Source organism: Mrakia frigida (assembly GCF_051309035.1).
Source record: "Mrakia frigida strain ATCC 22029 unplaced genomic scaffold BDY24scaffold_2, whole genome shotgun sequence".
Lineage (NCBI taxonomy): Eukaryota > Fungi > Basidiomycota > Tremellomycetes > Cystofilobasidiales > Mrakiaceae > Mrakia > Mrakia frigida.
The window spans coordinates 923,594-944,359 of record NW_027481279.1 but is presented as its reverse complement, the minus strand read 5'-3'; the positions used below and the strand labels follow the sequence as shown (position 1 = coordinate 944,359).

The following is a 20,766-nucleotide window of genomic DNA, read 5'->3' as shown; positions in this document are numbered from 1 at the left end:
CGAGACGAGTCGACGCGTCGTGAGCTCGTTTCTCCTTCTCCATCTTCCGCACTCCGACAACTATGAAACTTCTGCGACGCCTAAAATTGTTTAAGGTTCTCCCTCCGTTGCATGTCATGAACGATCATCATAATCCCAAAGACTCAAGAACTAAAACGCGTCTCGTCTCGACCTGTCCTTCCTCCTTCCTCCGTTCCTCACCACAGCGGCTTAACGCAGATTCTCTTGTGAGACTTCCAATGGTGACGTTGATGTTCTGGAAGGATACACCAGGGGGAGAGGTCAGAATGTTGAGCGACAGATCAGAGAGGGAGAAAACGAACCTTTGGAGCAATAGCGGATGGTGAGGCACTGGAAGAGAAGAAAGGGAGATGGTTCAGCCATACTTCGGAGTTGCTCATGAATCTGACAGAGTACTCACACGAGAACATGCCATCATCTCCTCTCCCTCGTTCATCTGAACGCACTGGAGCTTGGACTCGTCGTCTTCCTCCCACTTCGCTTCGCATCTCCACCAAGACCCGGGCATCCTCTCAGCCGACGACTTCGCGTGTTTGAAGTGATTCTTGTCCTCCAGAACCCGGAAGAGTAAAGCCTTCAGATCGCGCAGATCCTCGGAAGGGAAGATTTGGGCTGCAACGGGGTGCAACGCGTCGAGGTCGGAGACGAAGTTCGTGAGGGCTTTGCGAGTCGACCCAACGAGTTCGGGGAAGGTGGCGAGAGAGGGAAGTTGGCGAACGAGTCCTAGCTCAACGATGAGGCCTAGATCGGCGAGGCATACGATGATGGTTTGCATCTCGACGAGACGAGAACTCTGGGTGACGGGGAGAAGAAAGAGAGGGGAGGATAAGTTTCTCGCGTGTTTGTGCCTTGATGGATAGTCACAGAAGAGTCGGAGAGGTTCACTTACGATGAGACGTCCCACAGCTCCAAGCCCGTTGATCAAGAGGAGGTAGAGCTCTTGAGCTTCTGCTGGATGAGTTCGTAGGAAACGCTGAAGGCATCCGCTCGCACGAGGGGGCGAGATGGTGTTGAGCAGAGCGACATGACGCTGCCACCATCGGCCAGCGGCTCCATCAAGAACAATGCGGCTAACCAAGAGGGTTCGGATGAGGCTAGGAAGATATTCAGCGTTGAAATGGGCCTGCAGAAGAGAGAAGGAGGAGGTCAACTCTCCGTCGAAGCCCGCTCGCCCGCCCTTCGACCTGAGTCTTGTAGGGGAAGGTGAAACTTGGAGTCCTTACAGCGAAGGCGAGCCTCTCTTCGTATTCAGAACCTGCGACCACTTGGTACTGTGGAAAGATGAGAGTGAGGCAGCAGATAGGAGGGGAGGGAGGGAAAAAGGAGGGACCGAGCTCACCATCTCGACCAGTTGTTTGATCTCGCTCGAAGTTGGCTTCTTGGGCGAGACAGAAACTTCTCCGGGTGATAATCCTAGAAGCTGTGCTACTTCGGTGTGGGAGGGAAGAGGCATGGTAGGCGAAGAAGAGGGAGAAGTAGGAAAGAGGGAGGGAGAGGAGGCAGGTCGACGTTGAGCTCAACTTCGAAACCCCTCCCTCTTCTCCTCCAACCGCTTCAGCCTCCCAAACCACGTGTTTTCTTTCTCCACCTCTCGTCTCCACAGCTCAGAGTATCCCATCAGTCAAATCGTCAGCATGCCGAACCAGTCGAATCTGAACGAAGGGAAGGGTCGAACGGACGAGAAGGTGAGCTTCAGCCTTCCTCCTCCCTTCCCCCTCCTCCTCCCTTCCCTCTCCTCCTCCTTCCTTCTTCCCCCGCCTCCATCTCTCGTTCATACCTCAGCTCCCTCGCACTTTCTAATGAAGCTGACTGCTTCATTCTTTTGAATCTGCTCTCCTTCTCCAAAGGTGGTCCTCGTCGCTCAGGAATCTCGAGTCCAATCAGACCTGCCTCCTCCTCCTCCTCCCCTCGACCCGTCCTTTTCTTCGTTCTCTTTTTCCTCCCTCCCTCCCATCTTCCACGATCCATCTCAAGTCACCGCCACGTCAACGGCGACATCAGGAGACCCCGTCGCAGCTCAGATCGCTCAGCTCTTCTCCATCGTCGGTCGTCTCTCGTCAGAGAACGAAGCTCTCAAAGCTCAGGTCGCTCTTCACTCGTCCGCCTTCGAAGCTCAAGCAGCTCTCAACGCTCGTCTCTCATCCGAGAACGAGGAACTCAGGAAGAGAGACGAGGAGAAGGAGAAGACGATGAAGGAAATGACGAAGGCTTTTGGGAGTCATTGGGTCTGGGAGGCTGGGACAGGAGAAGGGAAAGGACGTTGGCTTTGGTCGGGAGTGAGTCTCCCTGCTTCCTCTTCTTTTCACCCTTCGACCCCCTACCTGACTCCTTGTACCTTTACTAATCTTTTTAGGAGAAGTACCGACGAGCGACTCCCAAAGTCACCGAGTCCAAACCACCTCCTTCCCTCGACTCGCTCCCCGTCGAACTCTTCAACTCCATCGCGTCTCTTTGCGGTCGACCAGAGCTTCTCGCTCTCTGTCAAGTCTCATTCAACCTGCTGGAGAAGGTGTCGCCACTCATCTATTATCGAGGCTTCATTCTTGGTTCAAGAGAAGCCGCCTCGTTCGTTTCGTCGAGGGTACGTCTTCCACACCCTCGCCTTCGCTTCTTTCGATGCATATTAATTCCTGGCTGACTCTTATCGCTCTCACTGCTTCCAGATCTCCACCTCTCTCCCTCCCGACAACCGAATCTCCCTTCTGCTCCTCCCTTCGACCCTTGCCCTGGACCCATCCGGGTTTGACGCGTCCGACCTCGCTACCCTCGGCCCTCCTCTTCCCTCCCCTCCCATCCCCATCGATCGACTCGTCATCTTCCATCCATCTTCCTCCACCTTCATAAAATGGTCCCCCGTTCTCCAACTTCTCAATCCGTCGCTCCTTCAGCTCGACGGTCCCGGAGCTCCGGATCCCAACCAGCTTCCTACGACGTTCCCCGTCACTGAGGAGGATCTCTTCTTCCTTCGCTCTTGGACTCGACTTCTTTGCTTCCTGGGCGTTGGCGAAGGATCCGTCCCAGTCCTTCGAGACGCTTTCGCGCTCTTCCCCAGCGTTTCGTCCGGGAAGGGCGTCAAGATCCTCCTTGCTTCTCATTTCTCGGACGGGAGGCCGTCCTCCGGGGAGCTCTTGGACGAAAAAAACGTCGCTCGTTCTCTGCTTCGAACTCTTCCCGTAGACGGTGCGAAGAGAACGGTTTACCTGCAGGCTCGATGGGAGGAGGAGTAAGTCGACGGACAACGGTACCCTTTTTTGTGCTTTTTCTTTCTATAATTCGCTCTTTCCACCTCTTCGTAATCATACCTGCTTCGATAAACCTCTTTACGTCCTACTCGGATCTCACATCGAAGCTCGGAAAGAGTTCCCTTCAACCCTTCTTTGAGTTTCGTTCAACGAAGACGACGCGTCGAGCGCTCACTTTCGAGAGACCTTGTTCCCTTACAACTTCCTTACGGTTTCGCACCAATCTGCAAAGTGTGTCTTCTCATCGTGAGGCAAGATCTAAAACCCAAACAGAAGATCTGACAGCACAAACTCGTCTCCGTCCCTCGTTTCCTCCATCCGTCCCTTCGGATCCCCTCCCACCAACCCATCCCAAACCCAACCCCGAACCTTCCTCTCCTCTACTCTACATTCCATTCCTGTACTTCTCCCTCGCCCCATTCTCCACGATGCTCTTCAATCCAGGAAGGTAGAACGCCAAATGGGCGACTCGGTAGGGCCAAGCGGGGAGGAAGATCTCCTTGTTCTTAACTCCTCCAGCATCGAGAGCGGCGACGCATCGATCGACGACGTAGGAGGGTTCAAGCGTGATTTTGGACCATTTCTCGTCGAGGCCTTTGTTGGCGGCGGAAGCAGGGGAGGTGGAGGGAGGAGGGGCATCGACGGCTTTCGAGCGGAGGTCGGTTCGGACTGTGCCGGGGAGGATTGCGAGGAATCTGTGGAGGGAAATGGTAATGGTGGGGAGAGAGAGAGAGCAAGAGGAAAGGGGTGGGGGAGGAGGGATGGAGGGGAGAAGGGAGAGTGAGCAAAGACACGACGCGTCTCGAGGAGAAAGGAAAAACGACGAGACGAACCGAACTCCAAGACCCAGAATTTCCGACTCGAGAGCCACACACTGATGCAGCGATAGAGCAGCTGACTTGGTCGAGGCGTAGAGGGATCGAGTGGGTGCTGGAACGAGGGAAGCGACGGAGGCTATGAGAAGGACGGAGGGAGAGAGGGAAGTGGTTGAGAGCAAGGGGAGGAAGGTGGCGTAAGCGACGACGGGTCCGAGATAGTTGGTCTCCATCGACTTCCTGGAAAGAAAGAAGAGAGGAAGAGAACGTCAGCAGGAGAACGAAAAAAGTAGAGGAGGAAGACGCACCTCGCCGAATCAACAATCTTCTCGATCCCTTCCCTTCCAGTCTCTCCAGCTCGGACTCTCGACTTCTTGTTGATGACCGTAGGACCGTCTTCCTTCTTGAGAGGAGTCATGGTGGAGCCAGCGATGGAGAGGAAAGGTCGAGTTGCAGAGACTCCCGCGACGATCAAGACGGTGTCGACTCCTCCGAAAGCTGAAGAGAGACGCGAACGATCAACGAAAATCAGCTCCTCATCGTACCCAGAGCTCACCATAGGGGACGATATAGCTCACCCTTCTCCACCTCTTCCCTAACTCGAACCATATCGTCGACATCGCTCACGTTCCCAACGACTCCCAGCACGAGCTTGTTGACCTCCTCCTCCGTCCTGAAGGCCTCCTTCCGTCGACCATCGAAGGAAGCTGCACGAGAGGGAGTGGAGAGGAGAACCCCTTTGCACTCAGCGATGACCTCCTTGAGAGCGTCTGGACGACGAGCGACGACGCAGCTGAAGTTCGGAAAGGAAAGGGAGAAGAAGGGAGGAAAGGGTTGAGCTCGGGAGCTCGAGAGAAACGATGGGGATTCGAGGGCCTGTTGCCTCCGAGTTCGAACTCACACTGATGCTCCTCGAGACGCATATTTGAGAGCCAACTCTTTTCCGATACCACCTGAGCAAAAAAGGAAGAGTCACAAGGAGTCAGTTGGGCTGAGAGAAGAGACAAAAGGGGAAGGTCAAAGAAGGAGGAAGGGTCAACTCACTGCTAGCACCAAGGATCAAGACCCTCTCCTTGTTCGCCTTCAGAGCCTCCGTACGCTTGGGAGTTCCCTCGATACTGAGAAGAGCAGCTAGTCCAAAGGTAACGACCGCCATTCCGAGGAGGATCCCCAAGAACATCCAACCTGTGATGGCCGGGAGACGATCCGTAGGTGGTTTCCAGCCTTCCGTTGGAGCCTCTTCGTAGAGGTGAAGGTGTCCTTTGGTCATCTTCTAGCGAGGTAGAGAGAGAAGAAAGAAGGAAAGAAGAGAGGGAGGGGAGGGGAGGGTGAAGATGGACGTTAGAGGTTCGGGGAGAAGGAAGGAGCGCCGGAGCTGAACACGACCTTATCGATTTCGCTGCGCTAGAATTTTTACATAGCTCACGAGAATCTAGAAGATAATCGAGAGCCGGTGCCAGGGCTTTGTGATCAAAAAAAAATGCAGAAGACGCGACTTAGCCAGGTGAGACAGAAAGGGAGGGGAAAGTTGGACTCAACCCACCATACGAGCCAAGTTCAGAAGGAGGCTAGCAGTTGCGAAGATAGGTAGGGATGTAGCTGACCTTCCAGCTCGTCCTATCATCTGGATCAGGTCTGGTTCGGCGAAGAAGAACGGAAAAGGAAACAGAGGTCAGGTCGAGGTCGAAAGCGCGCGACGAGCGAAGAGAGAAAGGACGAACCACGATCCGTATAATCGGTCATCCCAGTCCCACCAGTGGATTGGAGCAGATCTTAAGGCTCAAATCTTAATCGAACGAACCCAAAACTCGAGCTCCCATCAGACGCATCGGACTTGTCGCGACCTCGCTCTTTCCTTCCCTCGCGTCCCTCTTCCTATCCCCGGTTACTCCTATATCCTTCGACTTCTTACCATCACTACATTAATGTCTTCCTCTTCCTCTATTTTTGCTCTCTGGATCCAGCGACGAAGAATACGATGACAAGCAGTCTCGAAGGAGAAGAAAGGAGAAGAAAGGGACGACGCGTCGACATGGCGGAGGAGGGATGGAAAAGGTGGGGAGGACAATTTTCCCGTCTGCTTCGCTTTGAGACTTATTCAGGCTTCTTTCGAATACTCGGTTTTCTGATCTAGCAGATCCGAAAACAAGGAAGAATGAAATAAACGCTCACTCGACGCGTCGCAGCGTGAGACGCTCATGGCGAGCCTTCCTCTCTCCTTTGCAGAGCTCATGTTTGTTCTTACCATCTTTTTAGTAAAACGATCGTACTCTCGTTCTGATGGTCCGTATCAGCACCTTGAGAGCGAGGAAGCTTTGTCTCGATCGAAGATTCGAACCTCGCTCCTTTTCCCCTCTCGATACCCTTTTTACCACACGACCACGACGATTTCAGACCGCTCAGCCCAGGTTCCGAGATCAATTTGTCACAAGAACAGACTGCAGCGAAGATTGAGATGCAAAGCGCAGCTCTTAAGAGTCCCAAAAGCTGAACTCTCTTCGCTTTCCTCCCGACACCATCTTCCCGCCACAACTTTTTCCTCCTCCTCTCTTCTTTCCTTGACAAGATCACTCGAACCTCATAAACGAATACATCCGGTCTACATGTCGGACTTCTCAGCCTTGCAATTAAGGGAAGAGGACGTGCAGGAGGTCAGTCGTCTTTCTTTCGTTTTCCTCGATCCGATCACCCTTGCCCACAATCCTCTTCCTTCCTTCCTTCCTTCCTTGTCTTTGTCACTCCGAATCTACTTTCGTATGGGGTGAAGTAGGCCGCGCTGACATCGCTCTGTTACACGCCTGGGTCGGTTCTTGAATCAGAATCGCGTCGGAACCGGAGTGGGACACTCGGACCCGTTCCCGTCTTTTCGACCTTCGGCAACCTTCAATCCTTACCTTATGAACGACGCATCTCCCTTCCTCGAGTACCAACCCACTCTCTCTCAGCTCACCTCCTTCGTCTATCAACTCTCAGCAACCGTCGGCAGCCTTTCACACGAGAACTCCCTCCTCTCGGACGCGGTGAGGAATCTCGTCTCCGACAACGAGTCCTTGCAGCGACAGGTGGAGCAGAACAACCTCGTTATCATGGAGATCTCTAGAGCTTCACTTCCTGGAGGACATTGGGTTTGGGAGGCAGGTTACAGAGGCGAAGAGAGGATCGGACGATGGGTTTGGTCTGGCGTGAGTGTTGTCTCGATCTCAGCCATTCCCTCTCCCCATTTTCGCTTCTTTTGACCTCGACTGTTCTCTCTTCGATAGAACAAGTACAAGCAGATCCCCTTTCAGCACACCGACGGACTCCCCACCGCTTCCCTCGACTCGATGCCCGTCGAGCTCTTCAACTCCATCGCATCCCTCCTCCCTCGATCTGCTATCCTCTCTCTCTGTGGAGTCTCCGTCAGACTGTTCCAGTTGGCGTCTCAAATTCTCTATCCGAAGAGCGGGGTCCTGTTGGGAACGAAGGAGGCTGCCTTATTCGTGAACGCAAGAGTGAGCAGTCGACGCGTCGTCCCCTTTCTTGCTCGAGCTGATGGTTTTCTCTTCTGATGGAATAGACCTCGGCAGCCGCCTCGAACCACATCCGAGCTCGACTACTCCCCTCCACTATCAAGCTCTATGCCGCAGACTTCACCTGGAAACACCTTTCTCCCTGCCTGAACAAAGCTGGGTCGAACTCCCCTCCTCTTCGAACGATCCCCGTCAACCTCCTTCGCATTCATCCTGGAGGTCAACCATCCTCCCTCTTCCAGTGGTCTCCCATACTCAATCATCTTAATCCCAAGGAACTCGTGTACGGCGACGGTCACATCGGGGACTGCGTCCTCCCTACGATTCTTCAGGTTGAACAGGTTGACCTTTGGTTTCTGCAGAACTGGACTCGCCTCGCACACTTCACCGGTATAGGAAAATCATCTGTACCTCTTCTGACGACCGACGCTGGAGGGACCTTCGCTTTCCGGGGGGCGATGAAGCGAGGTGGTCAGGGAAGGGATGTCAAGTTGGCTTTGATTCATCGGATGAAGGGGACGAGGGGAAGGGAGAAAGAGTTGATTGTTGATAACGAGCTTCTATCCTTTTTTAGTCGACCCCTATACCTTACTTCCAGTCTTCCCGATGATCGAGCAGGCACCTTTTTCGGCGCGGCGTCGATTTGAGGAACGCGACGGTTGACGCGTCGGTCTTGTTTTTTCGTTCTGTTCATGCTTCGATTCTCCTCTGCTATATCTGGGTACTCTTGTTCTTTGATCTGCCTGCCTCTTCTCCCCTATCTATCTCGTCACCACTTCCTTTCCGTCCGTCTCTCGTTTGTTTCTTCGCTCTCTTTTGACCGTTTCATCGACCTTTCGCTCTCGTATTTTCTTCGTCTACTTGATTTCTCCTTTGGGTAGCTGTCTAGCCATGCTTCTTCCTTTCTCCAACGTATCGAAAAGGAAAGGAAGGGCTGAAAGAACGGGGAATGCGACGCGTCCAGTTTCGACGTACGCTCTCAGACCGTCTAGAAGGGACGTACATCAATCTGCTACTTCTCCAGCGACGAGACGTTTTCGCAGCGTCAGCCGATGAGGTGATCAGACGAGAGACAGCAGGGTACATGGAGATTCGAAGAGATACGAGATGAAGGATGAAGGCTAGATCATCGAGAGAGTGGGAGACGAGATGATAAGATACAAAAAGCTAGAAAACTACGAGTGCTCAGTCGACGATCTTAACTCCTCCAGCGAGCAGCCATTTCTGAGGTGCGATAGAAGGAGGAAACGCGGTCGGTCAGCCAGACAATCATCGAACAAAGAAAACGGGAGATCCACGACTCACCATCGTATCGTCCTCCTCATCACTGCTATCTCCCTCCGACTCGAGTGGTGCTGTAGCGACAGGGGTTGCGGACTTGATGATGGAAGGTTTGACGACGGGAGAGGCGACGACTTGTGAGTTCGGCGATGAAGACGCGACTACTGAACGAAACCGTCGAGAAGAGAGTTAGCTTTAGGGCTCTTGAAGAGAAGGAGGAAGGAAGCACGAGCCACTCACTTGTTCTCGACGTCTCAGGAACGAACAGCAACGTCTCCTCGTCTTCGTCTTCGTCTTCGTCCTCCGGCTCGACCTTCTTCCCCACAGCGACGTCCTTCTTGGGAAGAGGAGCAGCGTTCCACTTGGGTGAAGACGATGCCGTTGATTTGGGAAGGAAGAGAGGTTCCGAGTCGAGGTTGGCTCGAGGAGGAGGTCGATTCGATCGAGGAAGAGGAGGTGGAGCGGGCGATTCGACGAGAGGAGGGACGTAGGCGAGTTTGGCGAGCTTCGATTTGGTCGACGGCATTGCTGGTCTGCTGGACGACTTCCCTCGAAGATCGATGACTTCTTCTTCCGAGGATTGAGAAGCGAAGTTCATTTCTTGTAGTTCGTCGTCGTTAGCTTCCGGTTGAGACCAGGTGAAGTCGGGTGTCCTGTGGGAGCAAAAAAAAAGAAGGAAGGTCAGTTCGAAGCTCAGACTCTTCGACGCGTTCGACGAGAAGCGGTGGCACTCACGGATCCCTCTCGACCTTCTGCTTTCCCTTTCCCTTCCCCTTGCCCTTCGATCCCTTGAATGCTCGATCCGGAAGGTTCGCCATGATCCGTTCGAGTTCTTCATCGCCGTAGAGAGCCGAAGAGTTGTCGTCGTCGAACTCGTCCTGCGTCGGATTCGGTCGCACGTCGAACATGGCATCTCCTTCGGGAAGTTCATCGTCGTCGGAGATGATCTGAAGGAAGAAAAAAAGAGCAGAGAAAGACGAAGTGAGCTTGAGGTGCAGACGAAGGGCGAGGTAGGAAAGGATGGAGGAACTCACGTCCTCGAACTCCTCCTTCTTCGTCGACGGATGGAAAGGCTTGACTCGGAAGGATTTGGTAGGGGAGTTCGGAACGTTGGAAGGTCTGCCGAAAGCTTTCGAGCTTGAGGAGAAGGCGATGGCGGTTCCAGTTGACTTGGTCAAAGAGAAGGGTTTCGAAGGAGAGGCAGCGGCGGCGGGAGTCTCCTTGCTGGCGGCTCGAGAAAGCTTCTTGGTGGGAGGGTGACTGTTGAGCCGATGTGGAAAAGAAAGAGGGCATTGGAGGTCAGCTCGAGAAGGCGAGAGAGCGAGGGGACGTCGCGTCGCAGTTGATTGAGAAAGGAAAGACTCACGCCATTCCTTCTCTACAGCACATATGACTGCACTTCGACTTGTCTCGGCACGTATGGTTGCACCTGCAATTAAGAGAAGGTAGGGAGTTAGATACTATCACTGACGAAGGAACAGAACGAGAGACACTCACTTCCACTTCCCGTTCTCCAACTGAATTGGTGCTTGATCGAAATCGGCAGGCTTGGGACCTCGCTTCTTCTTTGCAGCTGTAAACGACGAATCAAGAGGTAGATTCAGCTCTGGTTAGTTCCGAAAGAAGAAGAAAGGCGACCTACGAGCTTGCTCCTCGGCATCATCCATCTCCTCAGCACTCCTCGTCGGCGGTCTCGAACGATCCTCGTCCTCCATATCCATCATCGGCTCGAACCCTCCTCCCTCTGCTTGTCGTTTCGGTCGAAGGTCAGGGACTGGATACTCGGAAGGAGCGATCTCGGGAGGATGGTAGGTAGCGAAGGCTCCGACTCCGATAATCTCGTTGCCTGAAAGGGAGAGAAGCGAGTCAAGACGCGTTGGAGAGGAGGAGAAAAGAGAGGGCGAAGACCCACAGGAGACGTAAACGGTGATGCTCTCGCTCGGCTTTCGAAGGTGGGCAGTGACCGTATACTTCTGAGGTTTCTTGAAGTTCTTGATGTCTGAGAGGGGGGACAAGGGAAAGGAGAGGTCAGCGAGAGTTCACGAGGAAAGGGAGACTCGAAGAACGAGGCGGTACTTGATCTTCGACGAGCAGTGGAGAAGATGGATACTCACTCGAGCGACGGAAGTCAACCAGGGAGAAGTCGGAAGTGATGACGAGCGAAGAGACGGTGATGCTACGGAAGCCTTTCATCTTGAAGTTCTTGCCGACCGCGACGCTCATGGTGCACTCTGGACGAAATAAAAGGCGTAACAAGAGGCCTGATTAGTTGATGTTCGACAGACAAGAAGATTCAAAAAGCTATTCAACGAACCGAGCTCGACAGCAACCGGAGAGATTCCACCGTCACTCGAGATCGATTTCTCTCTGCGAAGGGCAGATAACCAAGCAGAGCAGAGTCAGCAGGGACGTATCGGAACGGTTGAGACCCTTGTACTCACTGAACATCGAGGCTGAACTTTGGAAACCCTTTGATGACTTCGACGAGCTGTAGAGGGACGAGAAGTGTCAGTTCCCCGTCGCGTCCTCCCGCCCTCGACAAAGACTTTCTCACCTGAGCTCCGAACGGCGCCTTCTTCGAAAGGAGTCTCTCGATCCTCATCGAGTCCGATGCAAGGTCATCGAAAGTCTTGATGTTGTTCTGAGCGAAGATCTGGAAGAGGAAGTCGAACGAAGAAGAGTCAGCTCGAGTCGGTGAGAAGGACCAGAGCGGGAGCGACTCACCTTGATCGCCTTGTCTCCGAGCTTCTCGAGTTGACGAAAGAGGACTGAGCCTCTCCCTTCCCATGCCTTGGCGTTCATGGTTCGAAGGCTGCGAAGAAAGGAGGCGTGGGTCAGTCGACGGACGAACGAGGAAGGATGAGAACGGATCGAGACGCGTCCCACATCTCGAGACCGTGTTTGACGATGCTTCCAGATTCTCGTTCAAGACCGATGTCGAGGATAGACTTGGAGATTCGAACGGCGTGTCGGCTAGAACGAGGGTGAAGGACGAAAAGATGGTAAGCTCGACTTTGGGAAACGGAAAGGGGAGCGGGAACGAAGGAGAAGGACGAACAAGATCACGAGAGCTTCCATCGCAGGTTGACCTCCAGTTTCGAATTCCGAGAAGGGTCTAGGATCCAAAGGTATCGAGTCAGCGAGAGCATCAGTCCTCCTCTCTCTCGTTCTCGACTCACATCCCTCCGCAAGTCGCCTGGATCACCACGAAGACCTTGTCCTTCGTCATCTTGACTTCCTTGACCGGGAATCGGATCGAATCGTGTTGACCGAGCTTTTTGTAGGCAGAGCGTTCGGGACCTCGAAGTCGGACTTCTTCGAACCTGTGAAGAGGACGAAGTAAGAGGCTCGTCAATTCAGAAGATCGAGCAAGGGAGAAGAGCGAGGACTCACTCGTCAGCCTCGCACAGAACCTCGAGAAGCTCTCGAAGAGTGGCTCGATCGGGAATCTTCATGAGACGCTTCATCTGCGGGGGTTAAAGGGAGGGAAACGATCGGGTCAATCTCGTTGAAGGATCCAGACGCGGAAGAAGAGAGGACGAACGGTGTTGTACTCTGCGAGAATCGGGGAAAAAGGGTAGAAGTCAGCTCCGAGCTCGAAGATGGGAGTGAAAAGGGAAGAACAGAGAACGAACTGATGAAGTTCCTCGACATCACATCCCCAGAAGCAGTGGCATGAAGGGAAGTAGACGCGTCGCCGTCGTCTCCCTCCCCGTCGTCCATTCCAGGAGCTGCAATGAGTCCAGTCTCTCGAAGGTTCTTGACAGCATCCTGAGAGAGAAAAATAGCAACCAAAATCAGAGAGACGCCTCGCTCGAGAAGAAAGAAGGAGACTCACAGCGACGAACTTCTCCAAAGCTTGAGATGGACTGAGCGACGACTTGGAGGCGTCTCCGAGCTGCTTGGAGTAGAATCGAGGATTCTGAAGGACTCGGATGTAGAGGAACGAGCTGTATGGTCGACGAGAGGCAAGGTCAGCTGCATTTGCGACGGTCGAGTTCGAGGAGAACAACGAACTCCTTGAGCCAGCGTTGAGCTTTGTCGAGACTGTCGATGGTGTGAAGAGCGATCTCAGAGTTGAGATGCTCGGTGAGGTTCTGTAAAAGTCGGAGCAACAAGCTGTCAGCCTCGGATTTCAGGAGAGAGAGGAGGGAAACGATGAGACGGGATTGACCTCGTGAAGCGAGGACTCCAAGATCGTCCCTCCTCCGGTAAGTTGCTCGTATCGTTGCTCCTGGCCAGATTCCTGGAAGCGAAAGAGAAGAACAAAGTTTAGCTGGAGTCGCACGAGGAAACGAAGCAGAGGCAAGGAGAGACACGAACGCAGAGGATGATGGCGAGTCCTTCTCGGTCGAATTGAGGTCTGCGAAGAAGAGAAGTGCGAGCCAAGTTTCAATGGGGAGGGTAGGCTCAGAGCTGCGAAGGTAGGTAGGGATTGGGCTGACCTTCCAGCTCGTCCGATCATCTGGATCAGGTCTGGATTCGGCGAAGAAGAGGAAAGGAAAGGGAAAAGAGGTCAGGTCGAGGTCGAGAGCGAGCGAGCGAAGAGAAAAGGACGAACCGAGATCGGTATAATCGGTCATCCCAGTCCCACCAGCAAACATCTTGGTACCCTGTGGACACGAAAGCAAGAGGAGTTCAGCTCTGGTCAGGAAAGCAGAGACGCCTCAAAACGCGAGAGAGAAAGACGCACGAGAATAACAACCTGGAAGAAGAGATCGACAACGAAACGAAGTCAGCCCTTGACTCGACTGTCATAGAGTGACGTATATAAAGATGTGCGAGATCGACTTACCGTATGAGCAGCTGTGTGAGCGAGAACCAAGCGAAAAGAGAGTGAGTCCGGACGCGTTGCTCGACGAACCAGGGATGAGCTCGACTTACGAAGGTTCACTCCGACAGCGAGAGTCTGTGGGAGCAAATCATCAATCTGTTAGTCTCAAATTGACCTCGCTCGACCAGAAAGGGGAAGGCAGAAGGGGAAAGCTCACCGAAGTCGAGCAGATCATCTTCAAGGCTCCCGAGAGGAAAGCAGCCTCGACCTTTCTCCTGTCGTCGATCTAATCCCACAAGAAGCCACACATTCCCAGTCCTCTGGTCAGAGCTCCCTTTCCTCTTCCCTTCTATCGAATGAAAGAGAAGAGCGAAAGGACGAGGAGAGAGAAAGAAAGGGAAAGCATAGCTAACACTCAGGCCTCCGTGATGGAAAGCGACTCCGAATGGGACGATCTCTGCGATAAGGAAAGGGGCGAAAGAAAGGAGAAGGGAGTCAGGTCGAATGAAAGACGAGAGGGAGGAGAAAAAGGACGGGGAGGGGAGGGAGACGAGAAGAGACGAACTCTGCAGTTTCTCGTCGGTGAAGGCTCCCACAGGTCTGCGAAAACGATACATAAAATAAGTCGAGTCAGCAAATCTAAATAAAAAAGAGGAAGGAGGAAGGCAAGGTGAGAGGAAGAGAGGGGAGACGAACTGCGACGTGTTCCTCCAGGGCAGCTTCTCTCGACGTTCGGAAGCAGTTTGGTAGTCCTTGACGAGTTGTTCGGCGCATGAGATGGTACCTGGACATACAAGGTCCCAACGACGGTCAAGCTAAGTCAGTTCGAGACTCGAAAGAAGAAGGGAAGACGCGTCGAAGGAAGATGCGAACCGTTCCTCGTCGGGCAGAAGATCAAACCGGGCTTGTTCTTTCCGTGTTGAGTAAGGAGAGAGAAGACTTTGAACTCGAGAGCCTGACAAGTGGGATGAAGGAAGAGGCTCGTTAGTGCCTTCTTGCGAGAGGTTGAAAGAGGGAGAGAGGGAGACGCACCTTCGCAGCTTGAAACGCATTCCCTCCAGACTTCCTCGGGTAGGGGACGATGATCCTCTTGAGCATGCAGGGTCTATACTCCTCTCCAAACTTTGAAAGAAAGCGGACCGAAGCGAAGCGTCAGTCTCGACCCCTCGCTCGAACGAACGAAGAAGAAGAGATAAAGACTCGAACTCACCTTGTAGACCTTCGCCGAACCTAGCTTCGAAACATCCTCCGAGCTCTGCATGGCCTTAGATCCTCCAGCCTCGTAGAACTCAGGCTCCGGACCTCTCAACCATCTTCCAACGTCGTCGACGTTCGGGACCGTCGCACTCAGAGCAACGAATCGAATCGATCGGTCGAAGCTCTTCATCCTCGAGACGATGACTTCGAGGGATGAGCCTCTCTTCTCGTGGAGGATGTGGACTTCGTCGATGAGGAAGAGGGAGACGTCGGCGAGGAATTTCGAGTTTCCTCGGGAGGGGTTCTGCCTGTGAAGAGTCGAAAAGGGACGCGTTTCAGCTCTCGTTGGACGAAACAATGGTACTGGAGAGGGAGAACGGACCATCGTGTCATAGAATCCCATTTCTCAGGCTGAACAAAGAAAGAAGAGAAAGAAAGCGATCAGCCTCGAAGTGGACGCGTGGAGAGGAGGGAGACGTTGAACTCACCGTCGTGACGATCAGCCTCGCCTCGTCGAGATCCTTGAAGCTCGAGGTTCCCCAGTCGGTGTCTCCAGTGAGCTCGGTGCATCGAACTCCGATTCCCGAGAACTTCATGTTCCAGTCCTTGGATCGTTCCGAGCAGAGAGCCTGTCGAACGAAGAGGGAAGACGAGTCAGCGGAGAAGGAGTCGGAGGGAGAGAAAGGACGGCGCATATACCTTGGTTGGAGCGATGTATACTGATTGGAAGGAAGAAGAAGAGTGTTAGGTTGTCTCGGGGCACCGAGATGGTGAATAAGGAAGGCGAGGGAGATCATTCGAAGGGAAGGAGTCGACGCGACGAACCTGCTTTTCCATCGTTCCCAGTCTCGAGCAATCGGATGATAGTGAGCTCGAAGAGAACTACAAAGAAGAGTGAAGATGTTTAAGCTTCGATTCGACGTACGTCCTCGAGATGCATCTAGGCGCACCAGTCTTTCCTGATCCAGTCGGAGCTAAAGTCGAACGAAGAGGAAGCGAGGTCAGCCCCTCGTTCGATCTCAGACAACGTTAAAAAGCACTCACCTGACACGACGAGGTTGTCATCCGTCTTCATAGCTGTCTCAAAACACTGACTCTGAACAGCGTTGAAGCATCCGAACTTGAATAGCGATCGATATCGATCCGCTGTTCGTTCCGTTCAAAAGGGAGGAGAGAAGAGCTCGTCAAGAGGTCAGTCTTTCGTCCTCCCCTCTCCGGTGGAGACCAAGGCGAGAAGGAGACAAGTAAGGTGACGAGAGTCCACGAACGTAGAGAGGAGACAGGGACGAGGCGGTTTCCCTTCGCTTGTTGTCGAGAAGAGTGTTCGTTTTGAGACGCTTGGGAAGCAAGGGGTCGACGAGGAGCGTTTCTCTGGGTTCCGTACTGGTCTCCGAAGGACTGCTGAGAAGGAGCGTAGTTGGAGGTGGACTGTCGATTTTGAGGATGAGGAGAGTTAAAGACTGAGAGAGGAAAGAAGAAGATGAGTTGAGTGGATGCACGCGTCGAGCTCAACCTCCCTCTCTTCGATTAGAGCTCACCTTCGTTTTCCAACGCCAACAGATCTGAGCCATCTCCGAACGCCATCTCGAACTCATCTTCAGACTCTTCTTGTCCCTGCGTCTCGTATCCTCCTGCAGCTGCTCCGTAGACTCGAGATCCACTTGCGAGCTGTTGTTGGCGATACCTCTGAGAGGGAGGAGGAGGAGGAGGTGGATGCTGAGGCTGATACTGATGTTGCTGCTGCTGCTGAGATGCACGTGGAAAGGGTCGAATAGGAAATCCTTTAGCTTGGGAGGAGGAAGATGTCGATTGAGAGAAGCCGGGAAGAGCTTGTCGAGAAGGAGGGAGAGCGAGAGCTGATGAACGGAAGAGTGGTCGTTGAGATTGAGAAGGAGGGTGGAGAGGTGAAGGGTAGTTCATCTCTGTTTCGGTTTGATATAGAGGGCTCGAAATCAGCTCTCTCCCTTCTCTTTTGGAGAGTAGGAGGGTATCGTAGAGGAAGGCAAGGTGCGTCGAGCTGCAACGAACCTGTTCGTCCGAGGTCAACACCTCTTCCTCCTCCACCAAAGGCTCCTCCTCCACCTCGACCCCAAGACCTTCCTCCTGCATGCTGAGACTGCATCATTCCTTCAGAGGGTTGAAAGACGTCATCTTCGAACTCTTCGATATCCTCGTCGTCGTCGTCGTAGAAGTTTGAGCCGATCTGTTGGAAGGAGGAGGAGGGAGGCGGAGGAGGTTGTTGCTGCTCCCTCTCTCGAGCGAAGGTGGCCTGCGAAGAAGAACCTATAGATGTCAGAGAGTGGGAGGTGGGTGAAAACATGATCTAGATTACTCACCGCTAGTCCTTCGAAGGAGTAGGGATCTGAATCCATCTTGTGCAGAAGAGAAAAGAACAGGGAAGGAAGTGGTTGAAGGTCAACCTCGAGTTTGGCGTGAGCCCCCCGTTGAAAGGGCCCGATTTCGGACTCAAATGTATCACTTTTCGCAGATATTGACCGTCCTAGGATCTTTCAGAGGCTTCTCTCCCTCTTACGAAGTCAACATCGAACCTGTCGACAAAAAAGAAGGAAGAAGCAGGAAGGAGAGCAACGACGGACCATCTCCTCGAAAGAGAGACGATCTCACCCTGAAAACGAGCGCGTCTTTCCTTCTCAAGCTGACCTTTTTTCCTTCGTTTCTGGGGCTTAATTTGCGCATGAGTGAGTAAACGATGCAAGATGATTTTTCTCCTCCTCTCTCCCTTTTTTCTTCTTCTGTCACCCACGCGAGGCCTGGGTCCCCACCTGTGGGTCCCCTCTTGGATTCCTCGGAAGCTCACCTCGTCTCCTCCTTCCCTCACAACGACAATGGTCTCCCTCCCTCCCTTCTTCTCGTCCTCGTACGAACTCCTGCCCTCGTCCTCCTCCGAAGCTGTGGAAGGAATCAAAACTCGAGCGAAACAAGTTCCAAGAGGAGTTCTCTACTTTCTGGGAGCTCAACTCACGCTCGTCCTCCTCGCCGGCTTCCTCTTCTCCTCCGGAGGTCGTCCCCCTCCTCCTCCCCATGGAGGGCCAGGAGGAGATGGTCTAGGACCTTATCAGTGGGGAGGGTTCGACGAGATGTGCGTAGGAGAGTTTGGGACCTACGTCTGTGAGGAGTACGGGTGAGGAGAACTTTTCCTTCCTTCTCTTCCGTCCTCGGAGAGAAACGAGCGAGGTGACCGAAAAGAGGCGCTGAGAGCTCAACCGTTGCGTTCCCTTGTATTCCTTCTGTATCCAGTCCTCACAACGTCAAGCTCTCGAGATCCTACGAGGGTAAGTTTTTCCCTTCTTCGTCTTCTCTTGTCGGAGGAACGTGTCGAGGAACGGACGAAGGCAGTCCCTCCCTCCAATTCCCTCCTCGTCGGGCTGTCACCCCCCCTCCTTTCTCGAAACTTTCGTCTTCTTCTTCAAACTGATCTTGTTCTCCTTCTCAAATCCCTGTCAGGTACTGGAACTCGTTTCCGAGAAGTCTTCCGTCGTGTGCAGCAGGAGAACTTGCCGTTACGAGTCGCTGGTGAGCTTCGACCTCCCTTCGATCTTTTCGAGAGACGGACGGTAACTCACTCGATCCTTTCTCTACTCGTTCTACAGTGCTGGGAGGCAGCGTGAGCGGTGGTCACGGAATTGGAGACCTGGGAAGTGGTGAGTCGCAACTCGCTCGATTCCTTGGGGAGAAAAACTCCAACTGACGGAGACGCGTCGCTGATCGGTTTGGTTTGTTATTCTGTCCTTCTCCTGCAGACAAGATCTGGATTCGAAAAACTTACGAGGCTATGGACGCAGCCTATCCTCACCCGGATAACTCGCTGAGAAATGCTGCTGTCGGAGCTGTGGTGAGCTTTCGTCCTCCAACCAAACAACTCGAAGCTTCAGTTTCCAGAGTTCAAACTCAACTCATCTCTCTTTCTTTTTTTTCTCGTCAGGGGAGCGACTACTTCGGAGCCTGCTGGGAGAACCGCATCAAGAAGGAGGAGGTCGACATCGTCTTCGTTGAACATGGGTAAGTTTTTCTCGTGCTCTCGATACCTCTCGAGTTGGGCTAATAAGGGCCCTTGGTCGAGCTGAAATCGAAGCTGAAGAACCTGCCCTTTCTTTTCAGAATCAACGATTTCTTCGGTCACGACGCAGCTCTGTCGATGGAGGATCTTCTTCGAGGACTGCTGGACCTTCCTCAGCGACCTGCTGTTCTCATCGCTCGAACAATCGGACTGGAAGCCGACGTGAGTCGCGTCTCTTCTCCTTCTCTTCCAACCTCCCTCGCTCTCCCACACATCCGTTGCTCACCTTGATGCTCCTTTGCTTGCCGTACAGATGATCGCTGTCGGAGGAGACGAGCACCTGAGCGTTGGAACCTACTACGACGTGCCCGTGATCTCCCTGCGACCCGTCCTCCTCCCTCTCCTGATCAAGCAACCTGAACGAGACGCCGAATACTTCGTTCGAACCAACGAAGGGAACATCGATCACCGACACATCAACGAGAAGGGTCAGTAGTCTTCAACCCGTACTAACAGTTCTTGTTGAAGTCCTCAAACTGTTTCCGTTCGACTCGACGCGGGCTGACCTTCGCTTTCCTTCTCTTCCTGTCTCGCTCCCTCCTTCCCGTCTTCTTTCCCACTCAAGGTCACCATGCTCTCGGAGACTTCATCGGATCCTACGTCCTCGACCAGTTCGAAGTCGCTTCTCATCAACTCAGGGACTTGCGAGCTTCAGGGCACGAGGACTGGAGGCAGCTTTTCGGGAAGCAGAAGGCTGGGAAGCATGATTGGCCTGGGCCTGAAGGACTGGGAGATGTGCCGAAGGTGAGTGATCATCACGTTCCAAGTTTGAGCTTCGCTGTCTCGTCTTTCAGTGAATTCTGACCCGACGCGTCTCCCGTTTCCCTTGTTCTTCCCAGCTCCGACTCTTCCAGAAGTACGATCCCGATGCCGTTGTCGTCCCTATGCGAACACAGTGTCTCACTATGGATCAAGGGGAATTCGTCTCGAACCCTCTTCTTCCCGCTCTAAAATCGGACGAGGGCTGGTTCGTTGCAATCTCGCTCTTCCTCTCACTTTCACCGTTCTCGTCCTGACTCTGCCCTGCCTTCCACCTTTAGGTCTCAACTAGACAAGGGTCACGACAAAACCTACCTCTGGGCCGAGACTCCCGGGTCGACGTTCGAGGTCGAATTGGACGTCACAGGAGGAAAGGTTCGTCGTCTCGTCCTCTTCTCTCGTTTCTCACCTTCTCTTTCCTCCTGGTTCTTCTCCCAAGCTGAACTTCCCGCTCTTCTTTTTTCTCTCTCAGGTCGAGATCTACTACCTGCGAGCAGGAGCAGCAGACTACCGACTCGGCTCGGTTGAATGCTGGATCGACGACGATGTCGATTCGAAACGACGCTTCGACGGCTGGTGGGACGATGGGAACCCACACATCGGACAGTTTGGAGTAGTAGCGGAAGGACTGAGTCCCGGGAAGCACACTCTGAGTTGCGAGGTGATGGAGGATAGCGTGAATCCGCACGGGGGAACAGAGTTCAGGATTATATCGGGTGAGTTTCGACTTCCTTTTGCTCTTTTTTTCTAGTCTGGAGATGGAGATCCTTCGACTGACCCTTTGCTTGTTGTTTTGAAGTGGTCGCACTTTGATTCGAGGCTGGACCTTGTTTGGGACGACGCGTTGTTGCGTAGATTGCTCGTTTGTGGCCTGAGGGGTCCATATTTCGGTTCGTTTCACTTCTTCAGCATCTACCTTAGGTATCTAGCACACTCTCTAGATGGTCACATTCAGCACGAAGTCAGATCAACTGCGAGGGGAAGAAGAACGAGGCACGCGTCGAGTCAACTCAATGCGTCGACCTTCCGTTCCTGTCCTTCAAATTTCTCACTTTTCATCAGACAGGATGTAAGGGAGGCAAACCAACAA

At 53.3% G+C, this 20,766-nt stretch overlaps 6 protein-coding genes across 6 annotated transcripts; 2 read left to right on the top strand and 4 right to left on the bottom strand.

The window, feature by feature from the left end:
* Nucleotides 1–107: 107 nt before the first annotated feature.
* On the bottom strand, nt 108–1,532 carry BDY24DRAFT_375698 (zinc finger MYND domain-containing protein). Its single transcript, XM_076638575.1, has 6 exons — nt 1,361–1,532; nt 1,245–1,292; nt 911–1,144; nt 422–814; nt 324–351; nt 108–256 (listed from the first exon to the last, which is right to left on the bottom strand). Exons 1-6 carry the CDS (start codon nt 1,472–1,474, stop codon nt 198–200), a joined length of 876 nt encoding a protein of 291 aa, XP_076500836.1. The 5' UTR covers nt 1,475–1,532; the 3' UTR covers nt 108–197.
* An 827-nt stretch (nt 1,533–2,359) lies between these two features.
* BDY24DRAFT_99161 (uncharacterized protein) lies at nt 2,360–3,338 on the bottom strand. The gene has a single exon (XM_076645283.1). It carries the CDS (start codon nt 3,114–3,116, stop codon nt 2,559–2,561), a length of 558 nt encoding a protein of 185 aa, XP_076500835.1. The 5' UTR covers nt 3,117–3,338; the 3' UTR covers nt 2,360–2,558.
* Nucleotides 3,339–3,483: 145 nt separating this feature from the next.
* BDY24DRAFT_375690 (uncharacterized protein) lies at nt 3,484–5,423 on the bottom strand. The gene is made up of 6 exons (XM_076638574.1): nt 5,123–5,423; nt 4,980–5,031; nt 4,657–4,871; nt 4,387–4,576; nt 4,097–4,318; nt 3,484–3,958 (listed from the first exon to the last, which is right to left on the bottom strand). The coding sequence occupies exons 1-6, from the start codon at nt 5,346–5,348 to the stop codon at nt 3,649–3,651; spliced, it is 1,215 nt and encodes a 404-aa protein (XP_076500834.1). The 5' UTR covers nt 5,349–5,423; the 3' UTR covers nt 3,484–3,648.
* A 1,174-nt stretch (nt 5,424–6,597) lies between these two features.
* Nucleotides 6,598–8,197, top strand: BDY24DRAFT_437991 (uncharacterized protein; the record flags this gene model as incomplete). Its single annotated transcript, XM_076644320.1, has 5 exons — nt 6,598–6,729; nt 6,898–7,260; nt 7,339–7,569; nt 7,635–7,928; nt 8,186–8,197. Exons 1-5 carry the CDS (start codon nt 6,682–6,684, stop codon nt 8,195–8,197), a joined length of 948 nt encoding a protein of 315 aa, XP_076500833.1. The 5' UTR covers nt 6,598–6,681.
* Nucleotides 8,198–8,573: 376 nt separating this feature from the next.
* HFM1 (DNA helicase) lies at nt 8,574–17,240 on the bottom strand. Its single transcript, XM_076644319.1, has 45 exons — nt 17,176–17,240; nt 16,868–17,108; nt 16,378–16,761; nt 16,108–16,299; nt 15,884–15,985; nt 15,790–15,813; nt 15,665–15,721; nt 15,539–15,558; nt 15,328–15,468; nt 15,222–15,250; nt 14,853–15,147; nt 14,675–14,764; nt 14,516–14,597; nt 14,339–14,426; nt 14,208–14,242; nt 14,056–14,099; nt 13,860–13,928; nt 13,753–13,777; nt 13,664–13,674; nt 13,562–13,573; nt 13,430–13,481; nt 13,314–13,344; nt 13,192–13,231; nt 13,043–13,114; nt 12,886–12,965; nt 12,707–12,818; nt 12,504–12,639; nt 12,413–12,423; nt 12,262–12,335; nt 12,048–12,191; nt 11,927–11,983; nt 11,755–11,841; nt 11,593–11,680; nt 11,423–11,521; nt 11,310–11,356; nt 11,183–11,235; nt 10,983–11,099; nt 10,511–10,867; nt 10,366–10,441; nt 10,235–10,297; nt 9,903–10,128; nt 9,604–9,815; nt 9,109–9,521; nt 8,893–9,032; nt 8,574–8,811 (listed from the first exon to the last, which is right to left on the bottom strand). The coding sequence occupies exons 1-45, from the start codon at nt 17,209–17,211 to the stop codon at nt 8,773–8,775; spliced, it is 4,803 nt and encodes a 1,600-aa protein (XP_076500832.1). The 5' UTR covers nt 17,212–17,240; the 3' UTR covers nt 8,574–8,772.
* A 367-nt stretch (nt 17,241–17,607) lies between these two features.
* On the top strand, nt 17,608–20,637 carry BDY24DRAFT_375666 (SGNH/GDSL hydrolase family protein). The gene is made up of 13 exons (XM_076638573.1): nt 17,608–17,981; nt 18,098–18,132; nt 18,305–18,373; nt 18,451–18,501; nt 18,601–18,692; nt 18,783–18,859; nt 18,959–19,079; nt 19,171–19,345; nt 19,483–19,661; nt 19,757–19,884; nt 19,958–20,051; nt 20,149–20,392; nt 20,476–20,637. Exons 1-13 carry the CDS (start codon nt 17,686–17,688, stop codon nt 20,487–20,489), a joined length of 1,575 nt encoding a protein of 524 aa, XP_076500831.1. The 5' UTR covers nt 17,608–17,685; the 3' UTR covers nt 20,490–20,637.
* Nucleotides 20,638–20,766: the final 129 nt, after the last annotated feature.

Excerpts from the sequence above, each read along its gene's own strand:
- BDY24DRAFT_375698 (XM_076638575.1), bottom strand. The coding sequence starts at position 1,474 with ATGCCTCTTCCCTCCCACACCGAAGTAGCACAGCTTCTAGGATTATCA. Across the intron at positions 1,145-1,244 it reads AAGAGAGGCTCGCCTTCGCT|GCCCATTTCAACGCTGAATA; the intron begins GTAAGGACTCCA and ends TCTCTTCTGCAG. Across the intron at positions 352-421 it reads AGATGATGGCATGTTCTCGT|TGCCTCACCATCCGCTATTG; the intron begins GTGAGTACTCTG and ends CTTCTCTTCCAG.
- BDY24DRAFT_99161 (XM_076645283.1), bottom strand. The coding sequence starts at position 3,116 with ATGAGAAGCAAGGAGGATCTTGACGCCCTTCCCGGACGAAACGCTGGG.
- BDY24DRAFT_375690 (XM_076638574.1), bottom strand. The coding sequence starts at position 5,348 with ATGACCAAAGGACACCTTCACCTCTACGAAGAGGCTCCAACGGAAGGC. Across the intron at positions 4,872-4,979 it reads GCGTCTCGAGGAGCATCAGT|CTGCGTCGTCGCTCGTCGTC; the intron begins GTGAGTTCGAAC and ends TCCGAACTTCAG. Across the intron at positions 3,959-4,096 it reads ATTCTGGGTCTTGGAGTTCG|ATTCCTCGCAATCCTCCCCG; the intron begins GTTCGTCTCGTC and ends TTCCCTCCACAG.
- HFM1 (XM_076644319.1), bottom strand. The coding sequence starts at position 17,211 with ATGGATTCAGATCCCTACTCCTTCGAAGGACTAGCG. Across the intron at positions 12,192-12,261 it reads GTTCTGTGCGAGGCTGACGA|GTTCGAAGAAGTCCGACTTC; the intron begins GTGAGTCCTCGC and ends TCCTCTTCACAG. Across the intron at positions 10,129-10,234 it reads TGCTGTAGAGAAGGAATGGC|TCACCCTCCCACCAAGAAGC; the intron begins GTGAGTCTTTCC and ends TCGGCTCAACAG.
- BDY24DRAFT_375666 (XM_076638573.1), top strand. The coding sequence starts at position 17,686 with ATGGTCTCCCTCCCTCCCTTCTTCTCGTCCTCGTACGAACTCCTGCCC. Across the intron at positions 18,693-18,782 it reads ATGCTGCTGTCGGAGCTGTG|GGGAGCGACTACTTCGGAGC; the intron begins GTGAGCTTTCGT and ends TTTTCTCGTCAG. Across the intron at positions 18,860-18,958 it reads ATCGTCTTCGTTGAACATGG|AATCAACGATTTCTTCGGTC; the intron begins GTAAGTTTTTCT and ends CTTTCTTTTCAG.